General features: G+C 65.6%; 2 protein-coding genes across 7 annotated transcripts; one reads left to right on the top strand and one right to left on the bottom strand.

Moving 5' to 3' along the window:
- Positions 1-249: 249 nt before the first annotated feature.
- On the bottom strand, positions 250-7562 carry FAM110A (family with sequence similarity 110 member A). 2 transcript variants are annotated; one of them, XM_064391630.1, is made up of 3 exons: positions 4247-7562; positions 3091-3186; positions 250-2042 (listed from the first exon to the last, which is right to left on the bottom strand). In XM_064391630.1, exon 3 carries the CDS (start codon positions 1972-1974, stop codon positions 979-981), a length of 996 nt encoding a protein of 331 aa, XP_064247700.1. In that variant the 5' UTR covers positions 1975-2042; positions 3091-3186; positions 4247-7562; the 3' UTR covers positions 250-978. The 2 variants fall into 2 exon arrangements, with proteins under 2 accessions (XP_064247700.1, XP_064247699.1); XM_064391629.1 differs by lacking the exon at positions 4247-7562 and having other exon boundaries at positions 3091-3464.
- Positions 1762-11205, top strand: SLC52A3 (solute carrier family 52 member 3). Of its 5 annotated transcripts, none has more exons than XM_064391627.1 (4): positions 1762-1999; positions 9111-10181; positions 10435-10558; positions 10682-11205. In XM_064391627.1, the coding sequence occupies exons 2-4, from the start codon at positions 9154-9156 to the stop codon at positions 10892-10894; spliced, it is 1365 nt and encodes a 454-aa protein (XP_064247697.1). In that variant the 5' UTR covers positions 1762-1999; positions 9111-9153; the 3' UTR covers positions 10895-11205. The 5 variants fall into 5 exon arrangements, with proteins under 5 accessions (XP_064247697.1, XP_064247696.1, XP_064247695.1 ...); XM_064391626.1 differs by lacking the exon at positions 1762-1999 and adding an exon at positions 7897-8240; XM_064391625.1 differs by lacking the exon at positions 1762-1999 and adding an exon at positions 8243-8376.
- The last annotated feature ends 1486 nt before the right edge of the window (positions 11206-12691 follow it).

The raw sequence follows: 12691 nt of genomic DNA, 5'->3' as shown, positions 1-12691 counted from the left end.
AGGAGGGAGGGAAGGAGGCAGGGAGGGTGCGTGGCACAGAGGGGAATCCCAGCAGCCGGGGCTCTGCCGGGACCTGCCAGAGCCAACCGCCGCCCCGCCGTGCCCGCCGGGCCCCGCGCTGGCACGCTGCAGCACGGAACCCGTGACTCCCCTCCAGCACCAGCCACGCAGCACCCACAGCCCGGCAGGGCACCCCAAGAGCCCCTGTCCCATCCCAAACTCCACCACCCCAAGAGACAACACACAGCCTCCAAAACACAGGTGTTTAATAAAACTGGCTGCATTGTAATTATTATTATTATTTACAGACCAAACATAAGGAAAACAGTAGAAAAAAGGAATTGTCTTCATAAATACCAGGCCCAGCATGGTGGGGACTTCTTGCCCACTGGCAGCCAGGAAGGGGAGCACAGGCACCCACAGACACTCACACAGACACACAGCCCTGGGCAGCTTGAAGCAGGGGTCAGGTTGCTCCGTCACCCCTCAAAGCACCAGGCTTTTCTTCAGCAATAGGATGGGACCACCAGGATGTGGCCACCACCCCAGGCAGTGGGACCCCTTCTGTGGAGGCTGCAAGGGGGCAGCTCCTTCACTGGTGCAGGGTCCCTGCTCCACGCAGGGGGACCCAGCCCCTTGCACCCCACCCCAGGGTGCTGGTGAGGAGCAGGACAGGCAGGAGCTGCCAGCAGTACAGGCAGGGCAGCCGCACATGAGGCCCTGTGGGTGTTGAGGACCAGCCCCACACCCAGGGACACGTGTCCTCTGCCTTCCCACGAGCTTGCAGGGCTCTGGTCCTCCAGTGCTGGCACAGGGGTCTGATCCCTGGCCACATCAGGCCAGTGATGCTGTGGCACAGCAGGGCTGAGTTCAGGGGTCCTGTCACCACCAAGAGCTCCCTGCTCCTCCCAGCGCTTTGTCCCCATCCAGCACTGCCCGCCTATGAGCGACCCATCCCAGGTGCCCAGCACGGCACTGCTACACATCGGAGACCTGCTGGGGCTCCCTGGCCTGGCGCAGCCCGTACAGCCACTTGATGACGCGGGCGTTGCGCTCGATGATGGAGATGCCGTAGGGCACCCGCTCCGCCGGCCGGCCCTCGGGGGTGGCGGCGCTGGGCGGCGAGCGGCCGCCCTCCGAGCTGGCCGTGCTCACGCTGTGGAACTTGAGAGACACGATGTCAGAGCTGGCGCGGGCGAAGCGCTCGGCGCCCATGTCCTGCATCTCCTCGGGGTCGAGGCCGCAGTAGTTGAAGAAGCGCTCCAGGTCGGCGGTGGCCCGCGAGAGCCGATCGCTCAGGTCCGACTTGGAGCGGTGCAGCAGCGGCTGCCGCCGGGCGCTCTCCGGGCGGGCGGGGGAGCCCCGCGACGGGGTCACGGGCAGCCCAGCCGGCATGGGGGATGCGGGCAGCGGTGTCGCTGGGCTCCGCGGAGCCGCACAGGGACGGACGTCCACCCTCCGCACGGCCACACTGCCGGGGGGCTTGGTGGCGGCCGGGCTCTCCGGTGGCTTCACAGCCGCCTCCACGGCCGGCGCTTCCGCCCGCCACCTGCACTCCCTGCCCAGCGGGCTCTCCGCCTTGGGGAAGGGGCTGTCACAGAGGTTGATGAGGTTGTTGAGGATCTCCAGGTCAAGGGAGGTCTTCGGGCTGGCAGCGTCGGCGCGGCGCGGCCCCGGGGGCGCCCTGCGGCTGGGGGTGAGCACAGCCCGGCGCGCCCCGGGGGAGAACAGGGGCTGCTTGAGCAGCAGCGGCTTCACCGGCTCCTGCTTGGTGCTGGCGACCTTCTGGCTCTTCACGTACTTGGCCTTGTCGGCCTCCAGCCTCTCCACTGCGCTGGGCTTCCCGGCCCCCGGCTCGGCGTGCCGGCGGAAATACGCGGGCCCTTTGCGGAGGATACGGACGGGCATGGCCGAGGTGAAAGGCACCGTCACCCCCTTCATGGTGTCACCGGCTTGCAGCGCCTCGACGGGCATCCTCCGTGCCGGCAGCGGGACACGGGTGAGCGGCCGCCACGGGCAGCGAGGGGCTCGGGCGCCGTCGGCTGCGGAAAGGGGCCGGGAGTGAGAGCGGGGCCGGAGGGAGAGCGGCGGCGATGGTGCCCCTGCCCGCGCCCCGGCCCCTCGGCAGACAAAGCCGGCCCGGGCTGTGCGGCCCCGGCTCCGGGCCGCCTATTTGAAGGCGGTCACCACGCCTCCGCCGCCGCCGAGCCTCCCCGGCGAGCGCCGCGGCCAATCCGCGCCGCACGCCTGCTTCAAACCGCGCCGGGGCCAATGGCGCCGGGCCCGGCGAGGGGCACCCTGCGGGGACAGGGGGGCGGACAGAGACGAGCAGCCCTCACTGATGCTCTGCCCGAGCCGCAGGTGCCGGGGGTGCATCGCCCGCCTCAAGGGGTGCACTGCATGTGCCCATCGTCCTTGCTCAGGGGTGCAGTGCTCACATCCAGGGGGGAATTCCTTCACTCAGTGCATCGCCCACCCCCAGGGGAGCACTGATTGCTCCTCGGAGTGCCTCATCTGCATCCATGCATCGCCCATGCCCAGGGGGCATTGCCTGCTCCCGGGCGTGCATCCCCCATGCCCAGGGATCCGTCACCCACCGCCCTGCCGGCCTGGTGGGTTCCGTGCTCCGCTCCCTCTGCTGCTCCCTCAGCTCTCGCAAGCTGCTCCCAGGCTCCCTGCTCTCACCCTGGAGCTCCTTGGAAAGCAAGTGGAGTACCCGGGGGTTTCCACTCGTGCTTCCCCGGTGTGCTCGGGGCAGCATGAGGCCCTGTGCACCCGCGTCCTTGGGTCCCTGCCAGCCCCAACAGGCGCAGCAGCCACAACGGTCGCACCAGCCCGCCCACAGCGAAAAGGGGGGGAGGGCACCCAAACCAGCCCTCCACCCTTCTGCAGCCCCCTGAGCAGAGCTGGGCACACCCAGAGCAGCCCCAATACCCAGAGGGGCTCAGCAGTGGCAGAGCACACGGGAGCATATATGGGTCAGACCCCCTCCCCCAGCCCCTTTCCCAAGCTGCTCTGAGATTCCTCCTGAGGGTCCCGATTTGGGGCACCGATGAGCCCGAGGATGTGGCAGCAAGCCGCAGCACTCACCAGGCGCGGTGGTGGGCAGGGCGGAGCCGCTGTGCTGTGGCCTCGCTCGCTCCCGTGGCAGCCCCGAGCCGGCAGCTGCCACCGTCACCCGCTCACCTGCGTGCACAAACTTCCTGGGAGTGCCTGTCCCAGCGGCAGGAGCCAGCCCTGGCACCCACAGCCCCGCCGAGCTGTGGCTGAGCCATGCCCGCATCCCCTAGCCCCCCACGGGTGCCAGATTCTCCAGAATCTGGACCCCAGCAGGATCCCAGCACAGCACACGGTGCATCCCCGCGACACGCTGTGACAGACAAGTGGCCATGGGAGAGGCTGGCTGGCCCTCTCCCCATTCTCGTCCCCTGCCTGGGGGGACATGCTGCCTCCTGACCTGGAAAATGTCTGCAGGGGGGCGGCCAGGCGTGCTGACAGCTGGGAACGGTCCCAGCACCGGCACAGATCCTCCTGCCTCCTCCCTGGGGCAGCCTTCTGCACCCTCTGCCCGACCCCTCGGGCCCAGTGCTGCCCAGCCCCTGTGCCAATGGCCAGCTTCACTGCCCTTGCACCTGTGCCCAGCACAGGGAACATTCCCTAGTTCAGCACGGGGGTGCAAAAGTGTCCCCCAGGCAAGGCAAAGATGGAAAATGTCCCCATGTCAAGCACTGGAGCTCAGCCTTGTACCAGACACCCAGCCAAGCCACAGAGGAGATGGCTGTGAAGTGCAGGGACAAGGACACGGCAGCCCCAGCACAGCCACCAGTGGCCGGCGTGGGGGACCCCTCCCCAGCACGGACAGCCCGGCCGGGCACAACCTGCTGCTCCACATTCCTGCAGAGCTGAGCCACTGCGCTGGCACGGCCTCACCGAGCCGGGCTGCGCCGAGCCGAGCGGAGCCGAGCGGAGCTGCCCTCCCAACAGCCCCAAAAACTCGGCAGTACAATCCCATAACCCAACCCAGCTGGAGTTCAGGGATCTGAGCTCTGGGCATTGCCCAGTGTGGCCCCAGCTCCTCTCCCTCCTGGGGTGGGCAGTCCAGCCAGGCTCACATGGCACAGCAGGTCACCTCCAGCCTGGAGGAGCTGCTCCAGAGGTACACGGCTGTGACCCCTTCCCCAGCTCACCCAGCCCCACTCTGCTGGCACTGGACCAGCGCAGGACCAGCACCCCCTCTGCCACCCACCTGGATTGGCCCTGCAGCGGGGGAGCCTCCTCGGCACGGATCAGCTGCCACCCTTCTTCTCCCTGCTCTCTTTCCGAGGGTGTCCCGACGGTGTCCTGCTGTCCCCACCACGTCCTGCCGGTGTCCCGGCGCGATGGCGGCTGGCGGGTGCTGGAGCGGTTCTGCATGCGGCGGCTCCGCTGAGTCAGCGCCGGGCGAGGACGCCCTCCGAGGCAAATCAGCGCTCGCATGGGATGGAAAGCACGGGGCATTCCTCCGTGCCAGCTGCGTCACGGGTGCCCGGTGACGTCCCAGCTGCCGGTCCAGCCCGCGGTGCCGGCCTGGCAGCCTGGATGCACACACGGCCCGAGGTGCTCACAGTGACAAATCCAAAATGCTTCTGGATGTCGCTGCTCGCTGTGGGCAGAGGGTGCTGGTGCTGGGTTAGGGCTTCAGGGACACAGGGGAAATTCCCAGCCTTGATGTGGGCACCCAGATTCCCTCATGTCACTGGTATGGTCAGTTGGCACGGCCTACTCTCATTTGGAAATCTCATCTTGTTTCTCCGCTCACCCAGCAGCAATAAACTCCAAAACATAGGAAAATAAACTGGATAGCAGGAAGGGAGGTGACAGACAGGGTCACCAAGCCTGCAGCCACTTGGACCTGCTGGTCTGAACCCAGCCCAGGCAGGGTGGCTCCTGCCCCATGGTACAGGCATCTCTGTTCAGCTCTGCACAGAGGGAATGAGCATTTGGCTCATGTTGCAGAGCTCGGTTACAGCCCTGCATTGTTCAAACACTCCTGCAGCAAGACAAGGAGCTGGTGGAGGGAGAGGGGCCAAGGGAAGCACAGTCTGGGAGCCAGAGGGCTGCCCTGAGCCCAGATTCACACAACGGGCTCAGCTAGAAAATCCCCGTCGGTAGGCGAGGGCAGGGCCCGGGGGCTGCGTCCCCCACGGGTGCCGAGGCCGTGCGGGCACAGGCAGGAGGTGCAGGAGCTGCTCGGGCACGTCTGGCCCGTTGGAGCGGGGCGTTGGATCCGGCAGCGCCCCAAGCCTCGCCCTCCCCGGGAGCAGCTCAGGACATGCCCCGGGAGCACAGCCTCCTGCAGGAATGCTCCCCCAGCATCCCCACCGCTGCCCCTGAACACAGGGACGGTGTTTGTGAGCAGAAGGACAACGAGGTGCTGGCAGTGCCTTTGCTCCCACCTTCTACAGACACCCTCGTGCCACTGCCAGGACCTCCTGGATGTTAAATTAAGCTGCCAGCGAGCAGAAAACACACTCAGCAGCCAATTCCCCCCTGGAAGTGCTGGGTGGAGGCAGCTACGGGTGCCTGGCAACACCTGCCAAGCCGCAGGGCTGGGGCTCGGCACGGTGGGCACCCCCACACAGACCTGAGAGCTCCCCAACCCCTTCATCTTGAGTGTTAACTCCCAGTGTTTTATTGCAGCCTGTTGCCGTGCCCCAGGATAAACCACCACCTGCTCCTGGCTCAGTTTCCCCAGCAAGAGCTCCACAGAGCTGCTCCAGAAGGAACACGGGGACAGAATGGGGAGGCACCCGCTGCACCCAGCATCACCCCATTCCCTGTGGGCAGAGGGAATGATGTTCCCTGCACCCGGATGTTCACACTCGGTCTCTGCTCGGGGATCCGGGAGCCAGGGAGGTGACAGATGGGGACATGCCGGGCACGGGGCCTTTGTCTGGCCGGTGGTGGCGGCGGCACAGACCCGCAGATGGCGGCTGCCGTGGGGCCGTGGCCGCAGCCCATGGCCAGGCAAGCACTGGGCCCTGGGGATCCGGCCCTTTTGTTGGGGTCTCACCTCCGGCAGCGGCCCCTTCCCTGCTGCCCCCCACCAGCCTTTCCACTTTCAACTTGACCTGCTCCTTTCACATGGAAATGGAATGCAAATAGGGCTGGGGCTGGGGCTGCCAGGGTCCAGGCTGAGACCCGCCAGCAGGTCCCCAAGTCTGGGGGTCATACTCTCTCAAATAGGGTGGCCAGCAGTCCCTGGAGTGAGGGGGTCCCCTTGTCCCCCAGCAATGGAGCAGCAGCCACCCCCTGCCCAGGCAGACCATCCCCACTGCTCACACATGGAAGATATTAGGGGGTGGGTCTCACTAGGGCCTCACTCAAGGACAGACCCCTGCTTTTCTGGGCTGTCAGTCTTTCCATGCCACCCTGTCACCCCCATGGCACGGGCAGTGTGCCCACCCTGGGATCCGTGCTGCACCCCCTGGCACGTGCTGGCTCGCAGTCAAGGCTAGCTAGAGCCTAGCCCTGGCTGGGTGAGGAGGGGGCTTCCAGGAGGGATGGCCAGCACAGCCCAGCAAAGTCCCGCAGGCAGGGACCACTCGGCTACCAAATGTTGCCATCTGCTCCGGGGCCTCCGCTCGCATCTGCCGGGGTGCGGAGGGGCCGGGGCCGGGAGTTCAGCTGCGGGGCGGGCAGGGGGCGGAGGAGGCACGGGCAGCGCAGGCAGCACGCGTCGGGTGGATTCGGGTGAGGAGCGTGAAGGGGCGACACGGGGGTCCCACAGCCAGCACCCCGCCGAACTGCCTCTGCCCCGGAGCCATTCGCCCTTGGGAAGGGTCTCGCTGCCAGCTGAGCCGGCTCTTTGTGCCGGCAAATTAAACACAGGACAATTGCCGTCCCCTCCCTGTCCCCATGCCCGTGGACACACCATGACCTCAGCTGCCCCACACCCACCCCAAACTCGCTGTGCCTGGTTTCCCCAGCACCTTGCACCTGTTCCCAGCTTCCAGGTCCCCTGGGTTCTGTACTGGTTTGACTGGGATAGAGGTCATTTTGCCACAGGAGCCAGGGCGGGACTGTTTTGGAGTTGTGCTGAAAGCAGCGCTGATAACCCAGGAGCGTCTGATCTTGGCTGAGCCATGTTCACAGAGCTCCAAGGACATTTCTGCTCCTCCTGCTGCCCCACCAGCGAGTGAGAGCATTGGGGGTGCATAGAAATTGGGAGGGGACGTGGATGGAACAGCTCTGCACTCCCCCTCTCCCCCCCCCACCCCCGGGATACCCTGGACTATAGGACATCCACATTTTTCCTATTAAGCTGATCGGTCAGTTAAGTCCCTTTTACCATTTTATCTTTCCCCATTTTGTACCCCATCCCACCGGGGGTGTCTGTGTGAGTGAGCAGTCGAGGGGGGCTGAGCAGCCTGCTGGGATTAAATCACAGCAGCACCTCCAACTGTGACCAGCCCCCTCCGCTGTCACCCAGTGTCCCTGCAGCCCCGGGGACGAGACTTGTCCCCGCTACACCCAACGGTCCTGGCTGCCATGGGTGCTCCCACAGGCGCAGGGGAGGGTGGAGGAGCAAACTGCAGTCCCCCGGAGGGACAGGGACAGGGACAGGGACAGGCACTGCAGGCAGGTAGGGCAGGGAAGCCGGCGGGGAAGCAGACGGAGAAGGCAGCCCCAGGTTTTGCAGGGCTGCAGCCCGCTCTCCCAGCGACACCCGGTGGGTGCTGCGGGAAGAGCCGCCATGAGGCATCCTGGGGCGGTGGGTCCTGGGTTTGGGGGGGGGGATTGCTGCTGGGGGTGACCAGGGGTCTCTGTCCTCACCCGTGTCACCTCCCGGCCGCTGCAAATGGCTCATCCGCTGGCTCGCGGCTTGGTCCCAGCACTGTCCCCAGGTGGGACAACTGCCACATGCGGGGGTTCCCCAGCGCCCCATGCCAACCCGTGACCCCGCAGAGATCCCGATGGGGACAGAAACCGTCATCGGGTGACACTTGCACCTGCAAGAAGAGTCTGTGATAGGTGGGACGCAGTTCAGGCGGGGACAAGGACAAAGTCCAGGACGCCGCCAAGAATTATAACCCCCCTGAGCTCGGGACTCTGCCAGCCGGGGCCAAGACGAGGAGCAGAGCAGGGCCAGGCTGTCACCGGTCCGCATCCGGAGGTGGTGACGCGCCCGCCTCACGTCACTGCTCGGGCGGCCAGGACTGGCTCCCGCCCGCGTGGTGCTGCCGGTTTCCCAAAGCGCAGTGAGTGACCCCTGGGAGGTTGCCGAGGCACCGGTCCGACCGGAGCCCGTTTCCTCCCCGGCCGCCGCTGCCTCCCCGCGGCATGGCCGGGGCCATGGCCGGGTCGTTGCGCCCGCCGGGCTCAGCCCCGTGAGACGTGAGTTTCCTCCGGCGGCCTCCGCGCCCCGGGGAGGGCTGGAGACGGCTCTGCGGGACCGGGGGGACACCGGTAGGGACACGGGAGCTGAGAGTTCCTGCCAGCAGCGGGATGGGAGTGGGCGAGGGATGCGTTCGGAGGCCGGCTGACTCAGCCGGCTGCTGCGGGCAGAGGCTGGGCTGCAGGTTGGGCTGCCCGGGCCTGTCGCCCGCGGCACCGGAGCGTGTCGGAATCGCGCGGGTCCCGGCTGGAAGGGGACGGGCGCCGCGCCGTCCTGCCCTGCAGATGCAGTGGGAGGTACGAGGCGCCCATTCCCAGCAGAGCAGCTGCCCAGCCGATCCGCTCCCAGGTGAGAGCCCCCTTCCCCCTGCCCCCGGCCGTGCCGAGCCCTGCCAGGCTGCACGGAGCTGCTACGTGAGCTGGCACAGGTTCAATGCCCTCCTGGGTGTCGCACCTGCCGCTGCCAAGCCCCGGCGCTCTGGGATGAGACCAGGTGAAGCTCATCAGGATCCACACCCAGGGCAGGAGAGCACCGTGTCATCACTTCAAGGGGGCAGAGGGGTCCACGGGGCCTGCAGAGGGCAAAGTGGGGCTGGGCTGGGCTGTGCGTCCCACACCCTCACGGCACGTAGAAGGAAGCTGTTCTGCCAGCGCCGGGGATGGTCATGGGAGGACGGCCAGGATCTGGAAGGGTCGGATCTCACCTCACCACTCACCAAAGTCTCTCCCCACAGCACAGCGGCGTCACTCGCAGGCCCAGGCACCCAGCCCTGAGCCATGGCACTGCTCACCCACCTTCTGGCCTGTGCCTTCGGCATGGGCTCCTGGGTGGCCATCAACGGGCTGTGGGTGGAGGTGCCACTGCTGGTGACGGTGCTGCCGGAGCAGTGGTACCTCCCCTCCTACATCACCATCATCATCCAGATGGCCAACGTGGGACCACTCTTCGTCACCCTCATGAATCGCTTTCGGCCTGGTTTGATGAAGGAGGTGGCTGTTATCTATGTGATCGTGTCCGTGGGTGTCATGGCCTGCTTGCTCCTGGCTTTCTTCTGGAACCACACGTCCCTCATTGCCGGGACATCCCACAGCATCGCCTTCCTAATCCTGACCTTCTTCCTGGCCCTGGTGGACTGCACCTCCTCCGTCACCTTCCTGCCCTTCATGATGCAGCTGCAGCCCCAGTACACAAACACCTTCTTCATAGGAGAAGGGCTAAGTGGGCTGATCCCTTCTCTCATTGCCCTGGGCCAGGGCTCTGGTATCTCCAGCTGTATCAATGTCAGCTACGAGGTCAACATCACCACCGGCAACGAGACCGTGGAGAGCACTATCTTCCATCTGGAGACCAGCTACCTCCCACCCAACTTCTCCACCCTTGTCTTTTTCCTGCTGATGACTGCAATGATGCTGACCTGCTTGCTGGCCTTCTTCTTCCTCACCCGGCAGCCCAAGGTGTGGGAGCTCTCTCAGCAGCACCTCTTTCCCAGCAGCATTGTGCTGAACTCATTTGACCATATCCACGATGAGGGAACTGACTTGCACCTGAGCAGAGGCTGCTCATGCCCAAAGGATCCCAAGGGACCTGGGGACATCCTGCCACAGAAGGTCTCCTACTCCCTGACCCAGCTCACCCTCATCTACCTCCTCATCGCCTGGGTGAGCGCCCTGACAAACGGGGTCCTGCCATCCGTGCAGTCCTACTCCTGCCTGCCCTACGGACACACCACCTACCACCTGGCAGCCACGCTCAGCTCCATGGCCAACCCCCTGGCCTGCATCGTGGCCATGTTCCTGCCCAGCAGGTGAGTTGCAGGCCCCTGGGAGCTGCAGCAGGGTGCACACCAGGGGCTTCTGCCCCAAAAGTGGCCCCTACTTTGCAAGGGTTGGGGGTGTAGGCACTGGGTGGGAGAGGGCTGTGGGGTGTCCATGCCCTGGCAGCACAGACACCCCAGGAAAGGAGGATGGAGACAGCAAGGAACCGGAATGTGCTGCATGTCTGTGCTGCTCACCAGGGAAAGGTAGTGTTCTCCAGTGACACTCACATGTCCCTTGCAGGTCCCTGGCCCTGATGGTCATCCTCACTCTAGCAGGGACAGGCTTTGGTGCCTACAACATGGCCATTGCAGTGATGAGCCCCTGCCCGCTCCTCCAGCAGTCCCAGTGGGGCGATGTCATCATCGTAAGTCACGCTGTCCCTCTCACTCAGGGAGGTCTTTGACACCACACCTGGACCTGACCTCACCACGACGTCCCCACAGTGGGGAACCCCTGGCCCTGACCACTTTTCCACCTATGCCACCAGGTCCTCTCCTGGGTGCTGTTCACCGGGACGCTCTCCTACATGAAGGTGATGGCCGGGGTGATCCTGCGGAGCCGCAGCCGCAGCGCGCTGGTGTGGTACGGGGTGCTGGAGCAGCTGGGCTCCCTCCTCGGGGCTCTGCTCATGTTCCCCCTTGTCAACGTCTATGGCCTGTTCAAATCTGCTGACTACTGCAGCCTGCAGTGCCCAGCATGAGTGGGGTGGGCACCCCGAGACCGCTGCTCTTGCCAGCACGAACTCCCCAAATCAGCGAGGCTGGCTGGCTGGGAAGCAGTGCTGGGACCAGGACGGCTGCAGACACAGCTCCCTGATGGGCTCTGCCAGGGCGCAGCACCTCCAGGGCTTTGTCCCCAGCCTGGGCACGGGGTGTTCCATCCTGTGAAAGCAATAGAAGGTGTTTTGTTTTACTCAGCCCTCTGCCTCCCTGCTGCCTGCACCCCCCATGCTGAGGGGGCTGTCTGTGCCAGTGCCCCCCACCTGGGTACCTCTCAACTGGGGCCATGCCCAGACCCTTCCCCTGGGGGGTCTGGCACTGTTTGGCATGGTGCCCTAAAGCCCCCCTGGGCTCTGTGGGTGGGCACAGCCCCAGCTGCACCGGTGGCGTTCCTGGCCCTGCGCTGTGGCAGCTGCCCCCAGACAGGGGGTTTGCAGCCAGCTGGGGGGAGTGGGGACAAAGGCGGCCGTGGGGAGGGGGATGGTGGGGGAGCACGGAACATTCACAGGGCCCCCAATAGCAGCTGGGGAAACTGAGGCACAGTGGGACATGTGTGATATTTGCCACCCTCTGCTGTGGTCCCATCCATGCTTTCTGCTTCCTCCACACAGCCCTGTGCCCCCCTGCACCCCACTTCAGCCCTGCTGCACCGTGAGATGGGCAGAGCTGGAGAGGGGCTGCAGCAGAGCCTCACACCACAGCAGTGCAGGCAGCGTGCCCATGGCAGGGGTGGCACAGCACCAGTGCCAGCGCTGGCCCACCTGGTAGCTGTGCCCCAGCCATGCCAGCAGGGCAGGGGCCGGGTGGGCACTGGGGCATGGCAGGCACGGGGGGTCAGGGCAGCGCAGCCCCGGGATGGGACAGCGCCCGTGCCCTGCACGCGCCTGCGCCCCTTCCCTGGGGCACGAGGCAGCCGGGCCTTTGTCCCCGGCCCTTTGTCTGGCATCTGCTCCCTGCACCGGCGGCAGCACCAGACCACGGATTGGAGCCACTTCGGGGCTCCGGCTGCGACCCGGACGCCTCTGGGAAGAACGAGATTGGAATACCTAATGGCCAGCAGCCCCCCAGGCTGGCAGTGGTGGGGGTCCTGCAGCTGAGGCAGCAGAGAGGGCAGGAGTGGGGGCTCTGCCTCCTGGCACTAGTGGGCACCCTCTGGCAGATCCTGGCTGACCCCAGAGCCCGTGCCCAGGATCCATGGAGGATGGGGGAGCTGAGGACCGGGGGAAGATGTGGGGGCACCGCAGGGCAGCTTGTCTCATTCCAATAGCAGGATATGTCCCTTGTGGGTAGACTGGGAGCTGGAGCAGGGACCTGACCTCTCTCCTCCTGCCCCCCAAGAGGATGATCCTACCCTTGGGAGCCCCCAGAACCCCTCACCCACAGTACCCCCCCAGCCCCCTCCTTCTTGTCAGGGAAACAATTGCCTCCGATGGGAATTATTTCCATACAGCTGCTCAGGAAGGCACAAACCCGGTGGAGGAAGGCTGAGCCTTTCTTCTGGCGCTGCTCCCCCTCCCCACAGCGGCGGGGGCAGGTTTGGGGGGGCCCAGGCGCTGCCGTCAGCGCTATCAGCTCGGCAGGGCTGGCTGCGGTTATTACCATACATTATCGCAGTCCCCTGCCTCCGAAAGGAGCCGGGGCTGCTCCCCCCTCCCAGCCCTCCCTCCTCCTGCCTTTTACACTTAATTACCTCCCTTATTACACCGCAGCCTGGAGAGAGACAAAATCCCCGGGCAGCGGGCAGGCGGGCAGCGGGCAGCGGGCGGGCAGCGGGCAGG

This window comes from Passer domesticus, chromosome 16, assembly GCF_036417665.1.
Source record: "Passer domesticus isolate bPasDom1 chromosome 16, bPasDom1.hap1, whole genome shotgun sequence".
NCBI classification, from domain to species: Eukaryota; Metazoa; Chordata; class Aves; order Passeriformes; family Passeridae; genus Passer; species Passer domesticus.
The sequence above is the reverse complement of the archived record's forward strand: the minus strand, read 5'-3'. Positions and strand labels throughout refer to the sequence as shown.

What these genes read in the sequence shown, in the direction of transcription:
- FAM110A (XM_064391629.1), bottom strand. Translation starts at nt 3,283, where the DNA reads ATGCGGGCATGGCTCAGCCACAGCTCGGCGGGGCTGTGGGTGCCAGGG. An exon ending in CCTGCCCACCACCGCGCCTG is followed by an intron (nt 2,043 to 3,090) that starts GTGAGTGCTGCG and finishes CCCTTTCCGCAG; the next exon opens with CCGACGGCGCCCGAGCCCCT.
- SLC52A3 (XM_064391627.1), top strand. Translation starts at nt 9,154, where the DNA reads ATGGCACTGCTCACCCACCTTCTGGCCTGTGCCTTCGGCATGGGCTCC. An exon ending in GCCATGTTCCTGCCCAGCAG is followed by an intron (nt 10,182 to 10,434) that starts GTGAGTTGCAGG and finishes TGTCCCTTGCAG; the next exon opens with GTCCCTGGCCCTGATGGTCA. An exon ending in AGTGGGGCGATGTCATCATC is followed by an intron (nt 10,559 to 10,681) that starts GTAAGTCACGCT and finishes CTATGCCACCAG; the next exon opens with GTCCTCTCCTGGGTGCTGTT.